At 52.6% G+C, this 18,644-nt stretch overlaps 1 protein-coding gene across 1 annotated transcript; it reads right to left on the bottom strand.

Moving 5' to 3' along the window:
* Positions 1 to 7,737: 7,737 nt before the first annotated feature.
* INKA2 (inka box actin regulator 2) lies at positions 7,738 to 18,644 on the bottom strand. Its single transcript, XM_075722504.1, has 2 exons — positions 18,609 to 18,644; positions 7,738 to 8,718 (listed from the first exon to the last, which is right to left on the bottom strand). Exons 1-2 carry the CDS (start codon positions 18,642 to 18,644, stop codon positions 7,738 to 7,740), a joined length of 1,017 nt encoding a protein of 338 aa, XP_075578619.1.

Here is an 18,644-nt window from a genome sequence, read left to right as displayed (position 1 = left end):
CACACCTCGCCGAGCCCCTGCCACGCAGCCACGCTGTCCCTCCTGCCCGGCTGGGATGCCAGCGCCGTCCCCGCCACGCAGCCATGCCGTCCCCCCGCTCTGCTGCCGGCGGCTCAGGGCTGCTCGCGCACCGAGGGCTGGGCACGTGGAGGCCGGAGCCGGTCCCGGCGCACTTCCTTGCAGCAAGGCAGCTTGCACCGGTGTTCCTAAGCGGAGGGAAAGGAGGTAGGAGGAATCGCCCGCCAGCTGTTTGTAAGAAACTGCAGGTTTTGCTGTTTTACAGGCAGGGTTAGAGCGTCTTACCCTGTCCAGCTTAGAATGCAAGGTCCCATAAAACCTCTGCAGAAGGACTTTTGCTCGACTTTTCCTGGCAATGCAGCTCATCTCCAGTGAATTTCCCAAGACTCTGTAGCTGCAAGTAGAGCGTTTGTTCCCATTCACGTCAGGAGACACCTGAAAAAGGCAGCTAACATATAGTGTGAGAAGCTCAGATCCCCTTGCTAACAGCATTGCGAACGTCGGCGGCACGTTTGAAAACCAGGTAAGCAGTAACTAGAAAGATCCCCTCTTGAATTCTTTCAAATCCAGAGGACTTGATCTCTCCTTTTCACAAGCAGAGCTCAATTCAGGGTACAGGAAACTCAGTACAAAACCGACCATGACTCGTTTCCACACAATTAGCATGAGCGCATGCAGATCAGGCAGCTGCTTGCATAAACGCCTGGCTGGCTGCCTTTGGGTGCAAACTCTCAGTAATTGGCCTGGAACAGAATGAAGAGACGAGGAGGGGGAAAGGCTGAGTGGGTAGCTCGGGAAAGCGGCAGCCGAGTGACCCCTGAAGAGGACCGAACGCAAGCAACACCCTCGGAGCCGTGCGGGGTTACGTGGTCACGGCCCCGAGGACGGGAACACGCTGGGCTCTGCAGGGACGTTGGCGGCGGTGGATCCCGGGACCCAAGCTGCAACTCTTGCCCCCGCAGGGGTGAGGGGGAGACCAGGTCCCCCAGGTCCCCCAGGACGCTTTTCCTGGCTGCCTCGGCCGGCCGCGCTGGCTGACAGGAGAGCTGTTGGGGCGGTCGCAGTTAGCGGAGTCACCGGGCACGCGGACGTGCTCAGAGAGCTCGTTCCTTGCCACGTTACACCGCTGCCTGCCACGGCCTCTGCCCGCGCTGCCGACAGCATCGCTACCAAGACGCCAAGTTAACTGGGGCCTCATTTCTTGCTGCCCTTCAGGAGGGACCTGGTGCTGCAATGCCTTCAGTCTGGAGCAGAGGTTGAAAGTTCCTCTGCAATGCTCCTGCTCTCTGGAGACACCCGGTCAGCCCTCTGAGGAACTTTTTCAGCCCCAGAAGATTGTTACAGAGCACAGAGGACCGAAAATAAGATGTGGGGGCCTGGAGTGACCCTTCAGTTATCCTAACTAGGCAAAGGCAGGTTGCTGTTAGCATATGCATTTAAGAATAACGCAACTGCTTCATCGGGCAACCGCTTACGCCCGTCCCAGTCTCCTCCCGGTGCTCCCCTCCGCTTGCAGAGCCTTGGGAGGTGACAGCCCTCTGTTCCGCCAGCCTGCAGCCGGGCTCTGCCTCCGCAGCGGCTGTCACCGGCAGAGCAAAGGGACTAATTAAACCTGACAGAATGTCACGTTCGTTATCTCTAGGTTCGAAATGTCACATCGCTAACTCCAGCCCGATGTGGTGAATGCGGCGAAGCCCTGTGGGAAGGTCCAGCCCGAGTTGCCGGTTTCGCCTGTTAATGAGGGAGCAGAGCTCCCTCCTCGTTGCCTGGGCGGTGGGACCTCCACGGCCCCCCGGCAGCGCGGTGGTGCCGGAGCCAGCGCAGAAGCCGCGTGGTAAAGCCGGCGTGAACCACCTCCGTGCCATGAGCCCCCAGCTCTGCTCCCGGGCTCCTCTGCCCGCCCGGGACCCTGTGCCAGCCCCGCGGGAGGAGGCGGCAGCCGGTGCAGGGTCAGCCCCAGCCGCTTTCCCTCCGCTCCCGCACCAAGGCTGCGGCCGCATCCAGCCCTTCCCCCCGCGCCGGCGGAGAGGCCCGGGTGGGCTTTGGTGCAAAGAGTGCAGGGCGCGGGAGCGGGCACCCCTCAGCCTCCGCTCCGGATCCTGGTGAGCCCGTGTCCTGCCGCAGCGTGGGCGTTAAGCGTGCATTTATAGCACGCCGGGAAGTGCTTTCCGAATTAACCTCCAGCCTGCCCAAGGTGAGGGCCGCCCCAGGATCAGGCGTTTCTTCTTTCTGGGATATTGATTTTCCCCTTTTCGCTTTCCTGTCCAGCAAAAGCCAAGAAATCTGAGCCAGCTCAGAGGCTTTGCTCGACAGCGTTACTGCAGGAACGTTCCCGAAGGACGCGCAGATGAGAAGTCGCTGGAGGGGGCGAGCGCCCGGCCAGCACCGACCCCCCCGGCCACGGAAAGGCGAGCGAGGAAGCCGTGGAAATCGGCCCCAACGGGGAGGCTGGGCCTGGGCTACGGCCCTGCCTGGCCAGGGAGAGCCGAGCCGAGGGGCTGCCGGCGCTCCCCCAGCGGTGCCGCAGCCCGGCCTCGGCCAAGGCAAACCGATGCAGAAAACTGGGGTTTATTTATGCTTTAAAATCAGCGTACGAGACTGCCTGCCAGCTGGAAGGGGGTACGACTTCTTGAATAGAAATGCCACGTGGATACAAATGAACTTGAACAAAAGGAAAAGGAAATAAAATACAGCCTCTTTCTGCAGAGACAGGGCTGCTAAAGGAGCGTGGTCCGGTTTTTAGATGCTTAAAGGAGCAGAAGAGATTCTGCTGCTGATTAATACGATGAGGGTGATTGGGAATGTGCTGGAGTGCATAAATAAATAAATAAAACAGTGCCGGACTTTGAATAAAATGGATCTTATTTCAGCAAGGATGTGGCAATTAGTTTCTTTCCTGCTGGACTCAGTACGAGGGGAATTGAGGGGAAATTGTTAAATTTGCTCAGTCTCCAGTCGGGAAGCCTTTCAGGTTCGTTAGGCGTGTCAGCACGGATGGCTGACGGGGACGGAGCGCGGTGTCGTTAGGGAAGACGAGCGCTGGCCCCGGGGAGGCTCCGGCAGCGGTGCGGGTCTGCGGGGCGCGTGGGCTCCTCAGCTTCAGCGGGTAAACAGCGAATGTGACCTGCGTCAGCGGGAAAGGAAAACACGACGGGGAGCAGCCGGCCTCTATTTTCCTTTCCTCTTGCCCAGCATTAGCTTAAGAAGCCCCATCCCATTGTCAGAAGAGTAAGCTGTGAAATGGTTTTGAAAATAAAGGCTTTTTAATTACAGGCACATTGTGAGCCTTCTGGAGGCCATCTGGCTGGAAGAGCCGGTGTCAGTGTCGGCGCTGGCGGGAAGGGAGAGCCCCGCGAGGCAGAGTGAGGAGCCGCTCCTGGAAAGGCACTCGATTAACGTGGAGAGCCAAGGCCTCGCCATACGTTAAGCCGTATGGGCCAGGTCCAGCACCCACCCGTTTCAGTGGCGCCGGATGCGCTCGGCGGCGGCAGGGACGCGGTGCTGCGCGGCCTGGGCGTCGGAAGGGGCTGGGCCGTGCTGCTCACCCAGCCCCTCGGCCGAGCAGGAGCCCGGCCACCCCCCGCAGCACGGGCACCCCGCCAGCGCCAACAGCACCAGCACCTTCCTCCTCCTCCTGCCCGTACCCTCTGCGCGGCAGGAGGGGCCCCGCAGCAGCCCCCTCCCCTCGGCTGCGAATGCCGGCTGCACCGTCACCAGCAGCTCCCCTCGTGCCGCGTTATCCATCCCTGGGCTTCCAGCGTTACCGGCGCCAAATTAACTCCAGTGCATTTGATCCCGTCTGGGCTTAACGTACGCCGAGAACAGAGATTCCTAATAGATCTGAATGCCCAAGCTTCATTTCCCATTGCTGCCTTCCACAGGGCAAGTTCACGGGGGAATGTGTTTCTATAATTATTGTCCTGTGTTTGGCGTTAACCATGCCTATCAAAAATGCAGAACACAGCCAGGGCCTCATTAAAGACTGTCATTGTGCTAATTAGGTAGGTTTCATACTTAATAACGGGGAACTGTTTCATGGCAGTTTCATGAAAAAAAAGAGGAGAAAAAGCCATTATAATTTCAGGAAAGGTCCCTGGAGAAGTGAAATGATAATTCACAAATCCTACCCTGATCTATTAGCAGATCCTGCTCTGGAGACTAAATTAGGTAGCATGTCTGGCTTGGCTGATATTCTTTATTAGCTGAATGCCTCTTAAAGAATATTTATTAAATATTTTTTTCTTTTAAGAACTTTGAGATCCAGCTCTATTTACTTGCAATTTTCAAGTGGCTGTTTGAAGCCTAGGTCACACTGAATTTGTCACAGCAAACACCCTGGAAAATCCTATTTCGATGCAAAACATCCTTTGAAGATACACTTAAGAGGCAGAGAGAACATAAACACATCGGAAACTACGTTGGGCCTTTGGTCAGCTGCCTGTGAGAAGTGCCCTGGCAGGGATCCGTTCCTTCAGAAAAAAGAAATTAAGCCAACCCCACCACCTCTGTCCTCAGCCGCTGCTCATCCCCCACGGTCCCAAGCTGAGCGCTCGCCCCGCTGGCAACGGCGGGCAGGCGTGGAGGGAGGAGGTGGTGCTGGGGCGGTGCAGGGTCCCTGCACGGGCTCCGACCCCGCCACCGCCGGCTCCGATCCCGCTCACGGGGATTCGGGTGGGAGTCGGCAGGGGCTCGGCAGCGCTGGCTGCACCAGGGGCGATTATTTTGGGTGGGAAAGGAACACGTGGGCGGCAGCTGGGGCCAAGAACTGCCCTTTCGCCGTGAAGCTGGAAACAATGACATTTCCTTCGAGCCGGGACAGAAAAGGCCGGGTTTAGCAGCTGATCTCTGAGCAGCTCCCCGGCGCGAGCGTCTGCAGGCAGCGTGACCCGGCGGTGCCCGGTGGGCCGGGGCAGCTGTCGGGAGCACGCGGGGCCAGAAGTGCTTTTTCTCAAGAGAAACGTGTCGGCTCCCGGCGAGGCCCCGCCGGCGGGGAGAGGGCACCGCGACAGCTGCTGGGATCCAGCATTTGCAAGGGACCACGTGTGCTGGCAAAGTGGGTTTGAGTTTCTAAAGCCGTGGGTTGTGCGGCCTCTGCAGGGGGCTGGGGGCGTGGGCTGGATGGGGGTGGCATCCACGGGAGGAAACGGGGGCAAATCCTCCAGAACCGCTTTTCCCACGAAGTAGGTTCCCAAAGTGCATTTCAGGCTCCAGATCTCCCTGTGTCCTGCATGAACACATCCTGTTTCCTGGATAATACATGGCCTTGGAGAGGTAGCCACCTGCAGAAACATACCCTTCATCTCTCGGCCAAAGTGTCACCATGGCCATGGCCATGGCCCTGCCCCGCCGTGCTCAGCCTGGGCCCTTGCCTGCTGCCCACACACTCACCACAGCTCAGGGCAATGCTCAGTAACAAGCTTAAAAAGCCGCTGGTGCGGGTGCTGGGCTCCCCAGAACCTCTCCCCATGTGGCACGGTGCTCCTCTCTCCGTGGGGCTCAGCCTTCGGTGCCAGGCAGGTACGGCCAGGGTGCGCCCTGGGGTTGGGGGTGCCCCCCGGGGTCGGGGGTGCCTGGGCAGCAGGGAAGCCCTGGGGTGAGGCTGGTGCAGGAAAAGCTGTTGCTCTCTCTTGTGCTCCTGCTTATAGAAAGCTCCTTCTCTTTGCTGACTCTGTGGAAAGGTTGGTGGGAGCTGGGAGCGTGTGTTTGTAACAAGCAGGATGAACTACTGATAAAAGAGGAGGAAAACAAAATGCTTTAGAAACAGCCTTTTGGCATTCAGAGAAATGAAGAAGGGGGAAACCAACCAGACCTAAAGCCAGTGAGGGAGGAAAAACAAAAGCTTGCTTGCAACTCAGGTTCCTGAAAAAGTGCTGAGCATAGCTTTCAGATGCTGACCCACTCCTCTCCTTGTATGGGCAGAAGCAGGGCTTGTCTGGTGCCTATATTTAATTTGCAAGGGGGAGGGAAAAAAAAAAAGTCTCCCTCCATGCCTCTGCTCCACTGGCCTCTCTGCCTTGGGAAGTTACAACAGGAATAGAATTGCATGTTTAAAAAAAATAATACTGCTGCTTGCGCATAAGCCCTTCCTGAACTTGGAGTGAGCGGAACAGGTTTTTGCAACATAACACTGCTGCGCACACGAAGCATCTGGTGAGGCTGCGGGCTGATGGAAACGGGGAGTGCGGGGTGCCTCCCCCCGCTGCAACACAACCGGCTCTGCACAGCCTTCGTGCTGGGGCTCACGGAGCCGCTGGGGGCTTGCCTCAGGCGCGTTTAATTCCTGCAGACAGCGAGGAGGGGACCCATGGCAGGACCCGCGTGGCCCTGTCCCCCTCCACGAGCCGGGGACTGCGCGGCTCCGAGGCCCTCCCTCAGCAGCAGATTCTCCCCCAAATGTTTCTCTCCCTGCCCTTCCCTGTGCTGGGGGAGGAAGGTGGTTGTTGAAGCGTTACCCGAAGGCTCTCGGGGATGCGCGTGGGCCGCAGTGGGACATGCCTCCAGAGCAGCGCCGGGACCCTGGCAGGGACCTCTGGCTGCAGCTCTTCTCCCTGCTATGATTTATAACCTCTCCTTGAATGGAAACTCTCCTGGCCGCTCCCCAAACTCCCTGCTCCCGGCGGGGAGCAGGCTGACACAACCCGCACACGCTCCCAGCTCCGGCCCCCACCAGCGGAGCCCTTTGTGCCTGCTCGGCTGGATTTTCATGACTGAAAACCCAGAAGCTTCTGCACTGGAGAAAAGCGGGACTGAGGGTCGCCCCAGGATGGAGACAGCCCCACGGCACGCTGGAGGCTGATGCCACTTTATTGGTAACTCTTGGAGAGCCGGACACTGAAGAACTTGGTTCTGTCAAGACAAGGTTTGTACACAACAGCAATAGGAAACCACAACAATAACCGTCTGTTGCAACTTTGTATCTTGGTGCAACAGCAACAATCAACTTTTGCAACATTGTATCTGGTGCGACCGGTGGGGAGAAGGGCACCGGGAGAGAAGCAAAACCCGCTGAGAGCTTGAGAGTCACAAACTTCCACGAAAGGAGCCTTGCGTCCTACTGGTTTAACTGGTAGGGGAAGGAGAGCCGCTGGGAGCGCAACGGAGATGCAGTTTAGGGGGGAAACCCCACAGCTGAAATACAACAAAGCTGGCTTCAGCACCCCCGCTTAGCAATTGCTCAAGTCTTACAAATTCAAACTGATTTTTCTCAATTTAAATAACAAGTGCTTCAGGTGCAACGCTTGAATCGCCTGGTTTATAACCCAGTTTTAAGTGCACACAAGCAGGAATAGATTTTTTTTTAAAACTATATATATATATTTGCACACTCATACACACACATGCACACAGTGAATTTTGTGCTGCAGCTATTTTAACTAGAGATGATGGAATGCGCCTGAAGTGGCTCTCGTAAGCCAGGCTCCAGGAGCTGCTCCTCCGCGGCACCTCTTGCCCTAAAGCTGCTAAAGATGCTCATTATTTTTGCAAATATCAGCCCCACGTGGGGCTGCGTCAGCTGCTGCTTGGACTGCCCCTGAAGCCGCAGTTCTTCGGAAAACATCACTTGCAGGCGACTGAAGTCCACAGCACGCTTGGCAGAGCGCTCCTCCCTCGCCTCAGTCCGTGTTGAGAGCTCAGGGGTCTCCTGAGCAGACGTGTACAGCCCCCAGCTCCTCTCCGGTGTGAAACAAACGCTCGGCAGAGCAGAGAACGCTGACAAACTCAGACCCAAACAGCTGTATTGACATCAAACCCAGACTGGGTATAGTCTATGGTATCGTGGACTTTCTTGGTGCCAATTTTGGGTTTCTCGCTGTTGTTTTCTGCCTTTGGGCACCTCTCTGCTTTGCTGTGATGGTTCTGGATGTTCCCATGAAGTGGGAAGTAAAATGTCCCCTTGAGTTTGTTCATCTTTTTGGGTCTCTTTGAAATTTCGGGCTGTTTGTCTTCAGGCGGAAGCCAGCAAGGCTTCTCCTTGAGAAGCCTGTCTCGGTCTGGCCGAACGCTCCTCAGGAACTTCTTGAAGATGTTGGCTGTGAGGGAGAACTTCCTGCAGAGCTCCTGGGATCTGCTCAAGGACAGGGACGCCTCACTCTTCTCCCCCTTCTTATCCAGCTCTGGCAGATCCAACCAGTTCCCAACTAAGTCTGCAAAGATGTTATCCCCCAAGACCAGCGGCTGCCGATTCCTGCTCTGGGACATTAGGGAGGACGTCCAGTCATGGCCATCGTCACACCCCGGGCACTCCCTGCATGCCGGCCACCCCCCAGCCGTGCCCTGGCTGCTGGGCTCAAATGTCTTTGGGCGGACGTGCTCCGCTCTGATCGGTGCGGAGGAAGGCCCTCTTGGGTGATAAACACCCTCCCCACAGAGGCTCCTGACGGAGGAGGGGGTGTCCCTAAGGTGGCTGCCCTCCAGGAGTGCAGCGGGACGGGGCAAACCCACTGGCCGCGGCACGGCACACGCGAGGGACGCGGGGCTGCACTCCTCCTCACGCAGCCGCTCGTCCTGCCGGGCCCCGGGCACATCTCTGCTGCTTCGGCAGCACTCGTGCTGCTCAATGCCAGGAACGGTGCTTCGGCTCCCTGAGATGTCCAACTGCTCCAAAGCTGTCTGGACCTGGAGGAGTTTCAGCTCCTGCAGTGCACCCATCATGCAGTTCATCTGCTCGTGCAGCCCGTCTCCGACCTCCTTCATGGATAGCTGTGGAGGGAATGAAGCAGACATGGAGTCAGTGTCTCTGGGAGCCAGGAGAGCAAGAAAATTTTGACCAAAGGGCCGGAGAGCTGGGCTGAGCAGCTTTCTGAAACACCACCTCTTCCTCCTGACTACATTTTAGATGCATCCTACCTGCACTACATCCATTTCATGGAACAGCAATTGGATTTTTCTTAGATGTTTCTAGGAGTTTCCCTCTAGGAATAAGAGGAGCTGACAGGAGGAGTGGATTTTTTTTGACCTGACAACAAAAATAAATAGTTTGAGTTTCCATTAATTGCTTGGCAGAAACCCAAGGCGTAGAACTATGAATGGTTTTGGCTGCCGCCAGTTTTAGCATATTCTTCTGCTTTTGTGTCTTTTGTGCCCCGTAGCTAACTGAAATCAGGAGTCAGAATAATGAACAGAAGTGCCTTCCATGGAGAACCTTGTCTCTTTACCTAATGTGCTAAAGTAAATTAAAAATAAACCCCAATAAGAATCACATTGTTACTACATAACTGTATATGTCTTCAGATCTTAATACCCTCATTACAGGCACCTCTCACTAGAGGACAATCACAGGCATTTCAATGCACTCAATTTTGTACAAAAACAACCAACAAACTCTAAAATGACTTACATTAAGCTAGCAATCCCTGATTCCCAAGCTAGGACCTTTAGTAGCAGTTCTGCTTTATTCCTGAACCTTGCTATAAAGATTTAACTTTCTACTCTAGACTTAAAATAAGCAAGTTATTTTCCAGAGCTTCTAAACTCCCCCCTCCTCTCTTTCGCTCTGTTGCTTTCTCTCTCTCATGTAGGATCTAGATCATATTCCCAAAGCGGCATCATAAAACAAATGGGCTATACTTTCCAACAGCTGCCACTTTTTTTTTTTAGCAGGGAGGGGGAGTGGGGAATGGGAAGGAGAGGGGAAGAACAGCAGGGGACAGCAGGGCCGGAGGTGCAGACATGTCACATTGATGTAAGGTGGTTTGCAGAAGAGATTACCACTGTCTAGGAAAAGCTTCAGCCTACACTGACATAAACACTTTAAAAGGCTCGTCACAATTTTTGTACAGCAATAGATCTCAAGCTTAGGGTGAAAAAGGACAGATGCATCTTACGATCAGCTTTACGTTACCAAGCTTTACTTTTTTACCTCTCCATTTTAACTAAAATAGTTCAATTACTTGCTCTGTTTCCACTTCTGTACCTGGATTTGACCAGCGAGAAAGAGCAGTCATCAAAAAACTGGATCCTCTGTAACAATCCAGCTCCGTAAGTGGAAAGCTCCTCAATGGTTTCTGACCACAAATCTCCGTTTCAAAACCCAGAACCTAAAACTAGCCGGCAGATTACAGTGATTTTTCACAGCTTCACTCCCAAGAATTATTTATCACCCAGAATGATCACACAAGCTATGAAGGTACGGAAAAATCTCTGTGTTTACCTTCCCGATTACACTAGCAAGTCTCTCCAGCTATCTAATTTTTTGACAACAGCAAATAAACCTCTACTTCAGACACGCAAATAATGCCCCGTTTAGAGACTAAGCGAGCTCTAGGGTTTCCCGTACCAAAGCTGGGGCCATATGCTCTACAAGCCTCAGACAAAACTATCACCTTACCTCTCCAGATTTGCTGTAATGCTTCTTGTCCTAACCTTTCTCGCCTTATTAATGGAAGTCTGTTTTATCTGGGGCTTTGCAAAAAGCTGGATTTGGAGCCAGCTTGGCCCCTCATTGGCCGCTTCCCACCAAATCCCCTGGCTGGCGCAGCGCTGTAATCACGCCGTGGTGAGTGACGAGGGTCCTGCGGTAATGACTGGGCTGATCAAACCCTCGGCATATGCCGGACGGCTCCGCCGTTCACCTCATTGATTCAATTAACTCCCCCATGATGGGTGGTATCATTACACTGCATGCCTCATCCAGCGAGGCTCTATTAAGCATTAAAATTTCATAGGCAGCATTTATCGTCAGCGTGGTCGTTTCTCACAGGCAGATCCAGTCTCCCTCCGACAAGAAAAGCCCTGAGCCCCAAAAGCTCGGAATCCAGCACTTTTCTTTCTGAACAAAGGAGCTGGTTCTGCCAAACCTGGTGCCAGCGCCAGCCTGGGGCCCCTGAGCCACTGGAGAAGGAGTGGAGATGTTTTCATCTGTGGAAGCGCTTTCCCGTAAGTGACTACGAGGTTTGGACACTTCCCCCCTGATGCCCAGCGCTGCCTGCGCCGAGAGCTGGGCTGAGCCGTCCCCGTCGCAGCAGAGGGGCAGAAACGGGCGCTTTTGGGCCGTGACTCGTCTGTCCCGTTTCAGGAACTTGCTTTGGGGTAGGATGAATCCTGCCCTCCGGACTCAGCCTTGGTGTCCCTCTGGCAACACGAATCCTACCATCAGCAAGAGAGTTTTAAAGATCCTGAGGCTTTTAGCTCTGCTTGCAAATGCTGCTAAAACTTTGGGCTGTGCAAGTTAAAAACCCCAGCAGACAACCTCCCCTGCTTTATCTTTTGCTCTTTGTGGTATCTGTTCAGTCTTTGACAGAACTGGAGAGTGAGTGAAACCCAGCCCAAAGTGAAGTCACTGACTGGTGACCAAACAGCCTGCAGGGGCTTGGATTTCATCCACTAGTAATTACCCTGTGGTAATTAAGATTACTCACCCTGGAGAGAAAACTCAGTGGGGGTGGGTGGGTGGGAAGTAGTTTCTTCCCCAGTGTCTAACAGCTGCTCCCTCCTCTTTGCCAAAGATCTCGGTTCTCCCAAGTTTATACTGGATTCTCTGAGACTCTCCAGAAAAGAAACAATCTCCCACAGAAGACAGACCACCGCCCTGGCGAGGGTTCAAGGTTGCACTATCTGGGCTGCTAAGAGGAAGAAAAGTTTCTGCAAATAATCCAGCAGATTGGGCTGGAAGTCAAACAGATGCTCTGACTGCAAGGTGATGGGAACTCAAGGCTGAAGGAACAACCCTTGTAGCCTCGCTGGCTCTGCGGTCACAGACTTCGTGTAGAAGGAACTGGAATTTGTGATGAGCTAAAGCGCAATTTCAAACAGAGCGTGAATGTGACACAAAACCCCAGAGAGCCTTAATTTGGCATGGGGAGAGACCCTGACCGTACTTGCTGGGGTTACGCAAGCGACGTTATGTAAGCTGGCCACCACGGGGCATCAGGAGATGTTCTGTCTTGTGCGTGTCTGTGAGCTGTAAATCCCAAACCTGTTGTTGAATCAGCCCTGCGCTCCGTCGTGCTGCAGAGCGGAGTGCAGGGAAAACAGCGTTCGCTACAAAACTTCGGGTCTAGCACAGATCTTGCTCATCGGCATCCTCCCTTCTTGTACCTGCTGGTCTCTGCTCACGGTGCACAAATACGTCAGCATTTCAAGGGGCTCAGGGGGTCTAATTTGAGATACTTTGCGCTCAAGTGGTTATTTGGCACCTCCACTTCCAAGAAAAGCCAAATTAGAACTATGACAACTTGCAGATGTTCAAATTTATCTCTATAAAACAGTTAAAAATCAGATGCCTCAAATTGCATCTCATTATTATTCCTGAAACTTTTGCAGTCCCTAAAAATTGGCATGAAAAAGTTTCAGTCTAATTCTGAACAAGCCAACGCAGATGCCTTTTATAGGCAGGCAAGTATGCACAGGGCTGAGCGCAGTTGTGACGTGCGTGCTCCGCTTCAGCGGCTGGGATTCAGTGTGTGATGTTAAACGTTTCTTTCTCCAGCAGTAAGGTTTTACCTCTAGATCAATCCTCCTGTGAAGGCACAAACAAGGCAGCTCTGGCTGAATTCTTCTCCAAAGCAAAGCTTGCTTAAACTACAGTCACCCTGAACATTGAAAAATGAAGTGCAAAATTCAAAAGCTTTTCAAGCGCTTTCAAATGATCATCAAGGAATATTCAACGTTGAGGAGGGGAAAAAAACCACAAACCAACAGTGAGCATCTTGCAAAACTGGTGGAGTTCAACTATGTTTTTGGGGGTTTTTTTACATTGAAAATCTACCATCTTGAGTAGCAAAGGCATCGATTGCTTTGTAAGCCATGCCTTTTTAATGATTTCCTCAAAATATTTATTCTGAGAACTACAACCACAACTGGCTTACACAGTTTATAAATCAATGATCTTCCACCACTGATTAACAGAGCAGGAGAGCCTGCCCCAAGGAACACCCTCTAGTAGTTACTGGCATTTTATCAAATTCAAAACCAACACCTGAGATGTACAAATAAGGGAGATTTCACTTGTCACTTCCCAGGTAAATAATTAACTTTTTTAACCCACTTGGGGAACTAATGTTTTCCTATTAGCATCTCAGTTCTCAGAATTCAGTTCCCATCAATCCCCCCGAGCCACAGCTGTCTGTTCCCAGCCCATCTGCACATCTGGCCTGCCCAGGGCTGCAGCAGCTTTGTGATGCTGATGGGAGAAAAGGAAAAGCCCAGCTAACATACCACGGCTTTCAGCTGAGCACAGAGAACGGAGAAGAGCTCTGAGCGTGTTTGTCATAACGAGGAGGAAGACAGATGTCCAGCTCTTAGGTAAAAGAAATGCAAAGAGAGGAAGTTATTGCTAAGAGGACAGGAAAGAGCAAATGGCAAATAGCAGGTCTTAATAATAGTGCTGATAGGCAACAGAACCAGCAACAAACAATTGGTATTTAAAGAGGATGACATAAGAGAGACCAAAATTATTTTAGAACTGCTGAGCTGATCATATTGTTTCTGTGTTTTCCTTTGGGTCACTAACTAGATTAATCTTCAACAAGCCTGCAATTGTGGCTGGGCATAACTCTTCAGAGCGCGCTGCACGGTTCACAGAGAGCCGATTTCCAGCTTGATCTTGCTGCTTGTTGCTCTTTCCCCTTCCTTGATGGATGCCAACGGCCTGCAAGCTTCTTTTTGTCCTTCCATTTTATCACAAGAATTTCAAGCCTCTTATTTATCTCTTGTCTTTCCAGAGTATTTTAGGCATAAATTAGGATGTTAACTGTGAGCTCACAATTTATCTGAAAGAGGAAAGATGCTGAAACTTCACCAAAGATACCCCCCCCCCAATAGTTTAAATAGATCCTAACCAGATGTTAACCACAAAAGACAGGTTCAAACTATCTTCCTTTCTCAACTGCTTTCCTCTCCATTGCGATGATATTGTTCTGTGCTTCCCCATTACACTTGCTACATTTAAAGGCAAATTAGAAAATCAATTCTCTATGACCAGGAAATAACTGGACCAAAAAGAACTCCAACCTTCAGGCTTTTACTCACAACCCAGGGATAAGAGAGACCACAAGCCTCGAGGTACAGACTGACCATTGAAGATGATGGTTGAAAGTGTCGGCGCTCAGCCCAGTGGTCTGCTTCACTGGGGGATCTGGTCTTTAACGTTCCTGAAAATGTGCAGCTGGGAGTCTGAAAAAATCCACCGTCATCTTTAGGAGTCTCCTCTGGAAATAAACAAGTGGACAAAGCCTGTGACTGCTTTTTGTCTCCCCAGGTTATATGTGACAGGACATCCGCTGTCAAGTGACTCCTTTGCACCTTCCCTTAAGGCAACACCAAGGAACGAGATCCTGCGATAACCACCCAAGCTCCTAACGCTATCTCCAGCAGCGATGGGTAAAGCCACCCTTAAAGGGACCATTTTATCAGCGGAGACCCAAACGGAGCTGCCTGGTTCCACCTGTTGGAGTTGTGAGTGGTGACGTTAGCCCTTGAGGGCTGTCATTTATGCCTACTCTACCGCAAATCGCAAGAGCTGCTCCTTCAGAAACAGCAGTAATGAAAATACAGCAGGCTCCTTTTCGAGCGTGACACAGTTACTGGAATAGGATCCAGTGTGAGACAAAGAGTAAAAATAATTGGCTGTATTTTTCATTCAGACCAAATGTTCTATTCCTGCAAGATATTCATAGCAAGAAACATTGTCTACCAGGACATAAGTTAATGTAAGAAGGGAGTCAGACTCCATCAAACTCAGTAATGCGGTGCATTTATGATGAATGTGCAGGGAGAACGTTCAAAAGTTCAAGTCAGAGTGGTGGGGTTTGTTTTAAATACCTACTTTAATACTTTTCCTGCTAGAAAAAAGCAACAGAAAGCTCAGAAATACCCTGGATTCCTCAAGAAAGACCAAAACGTGCAAAGTAAAGTTGTAACGACAGCTAACTTGCCTGTGCCCCCTCGCCTGTTACAGCCATACAAACTCCAAGTGCAAGACACATCTGCCCCTGAACTCGCCAGTCTCTAGCTAGATAAGTGATTTATTCTTATTGTAGAAGAGCCTCGACACCCCCATCCCATGATACGTATGCTGATGTTACTACGTATAAATGCAAACAATCCGTGTGTCAGAAAGTTTACGGAGGTAATGCCATCTGCAGCGTGAGACACTGAAATGAAATTCCTCTCTGCTAATCCCTGAACAAGACAATTCTTGTTAAATCTGATCTTTCAGCTGAGATAACATTCTGTAACTCGGAAAGCAGACATAATACTTCTGTGCCTCAGAACGATGTTTGCAGACTCTGAATCTAGCTGATAAAGTCAAGAGGACTTTTAGTATCGGGATTAATTGCATTAATGGCAGATTCACAAGCTCTGTGGCACATTTCACAACTGCCATACGAAGGGCAGATGCCAGAAGGAGTGGAGAAGCACAACTTATTCCACGCCAGACCTAGAAACCAGCACTGCATATTCTCGAAAACCATACTGCGTCCATAAATCTCCAGGGGCTCTCCAGAGGAGGTGAACAAGGTCTTCTGTATTTCCTACATACAGAGCCTGAGGTGCAGAGAGCTGGCAGGGCTTGTCCAAAACGGCTCCGCAGGCTGGTGTCAGCACCGGGACGAGGAGCCCGGCTTCGGCAATCAGTCCGACTGCAGAGCTGCCCCCGATCCCGCACCCAGTTGGGATGAATGGCTGTGTCAGCTGAGGCTCTCCTGGCTGTGAAGCATTCGCATGTGGAAGCTTCCGAATGAATTCCAATCAAAGGGACACCACACATGCCAGAAACTATCAGCTTACAATGGAAAACATGCGATTGGAACAGGAGAGCTCATTGACTGAAACGGCTCAGATTCATCCTTGGGAGCCATGGCAGAGCTGGCAGAGCTTTCCCGGAGGTAACGCAAAGACCGGTGTAAGCACGCCCGGACCCACGCTCATCTGTGACTCGTCTGGCAAAGCACGGTGTGATCTCAATGCATAGGCTGTGTGTTGAAATGTCGGGGCACACCAGCAGCCCAAACCGAGCACATCATTATTTAAATATGTTTTTAATACACAAAGCAGGAGAAAGAAAAATCAGCTGGACTCCTTGAGTCCCACACTGGTGGGGGATAGAGTTGCACTTGAAGATAACCTTTCCTTGGGAACTGGGAGCTGTGCCAACATCCGCTCTTTTTTGCGAAAAACCTCTCCTCAAAAGCAGCCAAAGGCTGCAGTAGTTTGCACAGAGACAAACTAAACTTCTGCTAGTCAAATGGCCTCTAACTTTCACGTGTTACACTGGCCAGCCTCAGCAAGCCTGGTTCCTCAAATGCGCGACAACCCCTCTGCCGCTCAGCAGTCCCTCCCACCCGGGCGAGCTGCTCCGCGGACACAACGCAAACCACCGCGTTCCTAAATTTGCAACGATGCCCTGGCAATGGACTCCCGCTTAGCTGCGCATGGGGCGGCTCACGGTCTGGATCTGGCCAAGTCCTTCCCACCATTCCTCCCGCATGATTCTTGGTTACGGTGCATTTAAAGTCTGGAGGCATGACCTGCCCAGTAATGAAGAAAGTGGGAAAGCAGCAGGGTCAAGAGGTTCGGTTCCCACTCACCGTTCGAGGCAGATGGTCCCAGCTGTCTATCGCGCTGCTTGCCGGTCTTTAAAGAAACATTAATCTATGTGGCTTCCAGGCTATCTTGACAGTATTGATTTTTAGAAGCTGTTATTGCTCAGGATATCATTTATGGTTATTTTAATTAATACAGTCCTCCTGCCTTCACTAAATGCAACCTGCAGCTCACTTAAGTTGCTGATGAAAGGAATTGTTTCCGCCAGCGTGCTGTAAGGCAGAGGGTCCTCCAGCTGTCTCGCCCTGCGGGCTGTCCTGGCACGGCTGTGCTCGCAACAGCTCCCAGGCTGCACTCTGATACCCTGAGAATTTGTTGGTGAAGTAAGTTTTTAAGTTTGAGTAACAAAAATTGGGGGGTGGGAGGGGGAAAGAATGTGACTAGTAAACACCAAATGTATGCCGATCTAGGCTACTTGCAGCTAAGTCACAAGTAGTCCTACCGAAGGTGACAACTGCCCCTTCCTAGTTTTTAAGCCAAGCATATACATAAATCTTTGCCAGGCTAAGGTCTTGGTTTATTAATGCACTAAAAATTGTTGCATTTTTACAATTTAAAAAAATCTACTGCTGCATTATAGCAAGCGTATGAACAAAACCAGAATTTTCTCATCTGAAATATTTTTCGGTTTTCGCATTAAGTGTGAGGGATCTGCCTTCCTTCCGAATACATTCAAATTCTTCAGAAGTTATGTTGTACGCTACAAAAGGGGCACGTTTTAGGCTCACAAGCAAAGGTGCAACGTTTGGGCTTCTGTACAAAATACTGCTCGGATAATGAAACGGATTTGTTTAGAAGACAAAACACAGATTTAGGAACCTTATTCTAAGCACGCTCTTTTGAAAGTTACTCTTTCTACCCATCTCACTTTCCAACTCGTCCAGATTTTAAAGATCTTCCAGATTATAACGTACACGCCCTGGTTTACAGTTTGCATTTCATTCATCACTCCCAGCGTACAGAACACCAGCGACTCTCATTTTCCTTTGTTTTGGACTGTCTTCCAGCTGCTCTGTTTGGAGGAGGATGGAAACATGGGTAACGCCAGCAGGTTAAATGTCACTGTTTGCTGCCACGTTTGTTCAGGGTAAAGCGCTGCTGCCCGAGCCCGTGTTTCACACGACAGGTCGGATCTGCAGGAGCCCAGCTATCTCCTGCGTGACAGCAAGTCCCTGATCCTGCCCTGGGCACAGCTCTAACTTTGCGTGTCTCTGTATTGACTCAAAGGCGCTGCTTCCGTGCCAAATATTTGCTGTAATGCAGGTGGGACAGCAATACCGTACATAAGCCCATTTCGTAAAACTCCCGTTAGCGCAGCCATCAGCTGAAAGCAACACCCTATCAAGCCCTAAACCGGGAAGCTTTTGTGCATTCGGAAACTTCACCCACCCGTCTTCGCCCTGCTTTGCCTTCCCCTTTTGTTCTCAACATCTATTTATCCGCGCAACGCGCTGCTCCCCGGCCAGACCTCCGGAGCGCTGGAAGCCGCTTTTGGGAAGGATCGGTCCTGCCCCGCAGCGAGCCCCGGCGAGCCCCGGCGAGCCCCGCGGGCCGGCGGACTTGCCCCGGCGAGTTCTGCAGCGGGGCCGCGGGCCGAGCCGGGGCGGGGGCGGGGGCGGGCAGAGGGTCCCCCGGCCAAGAAGTGTTCGAGGGTGCTGGGGGCGGCAGCCGCCGCTCGCTCTCCATCCTCTGCGTTCCCGCCAAACTTGGCTATTCTCATCGGAGATTTCTGTGCGCGTCCCGCCGCTTCCTGCGCTCTGCCGGCGCCCGCACCGCCGCGGCGCCCCCGACCCCGCCGCGCTTCTCTCCCGCGGGGGAAGGCACCGGCTGAGCCCCGCTGCCCGGCGCTGCGGGGGCGGCAGCCGGCGGGGGCCCCCCCGGGCTGGATGCGGCCGGGCCCGGCCCTGCCCGTCCCGCGGCGGAGCCCGCTCGGCGCCCGGGGCCGGGTCCCCCCACAAAGGGCCGAGGCCGGGCTGCGCCCCGCGGGACGAGCCCCGGGCGGGGCCGAGGGAGAGGCGACCCCCGCCCGCCCGCCGCCCCCTTACCAGCTCCTGCCTCAGCCGGCGCAGGTGGTGCTCCAT

Source organism: Pelecanus crispus, chromosome 17 (genome assembly GCF_030463565.1).
Source record: "Pelecanus crispus isolate bPelCri1 chromosome 17, bPelCri1.pri, whole genome shotgun sequence".
NCBI classification, from domain to species: Eukaryota; Metazoa; Chordata; class Aves; order Pelecaniformes; family Pelecanidae; genus Pelecanus; species Pelecanus crispus.
Note: the sequence above shows the minus strand (reverse complement) of the source record. Positions and strands in the feature narration are given on the sequence as shown.

What these genes read in the sequence shown, in the direction of transcription:
- INKA2 (XM_075722504.1), bottom strand. Translation starts at nt 18,644, where the DNA reads ATGGAGCACCACCTGCGCCGGCTGAGGCAGGAGCTG. An exon ending in GCCGGCTGAGGCAGGAGCTG is followed by an intron (nt 8,719 to 18,608) that starts GTAAGGGGGCGG and finishes TTCCCTCCACAG; the next exon opens with CTATCCATGAAGGAGGTCGG.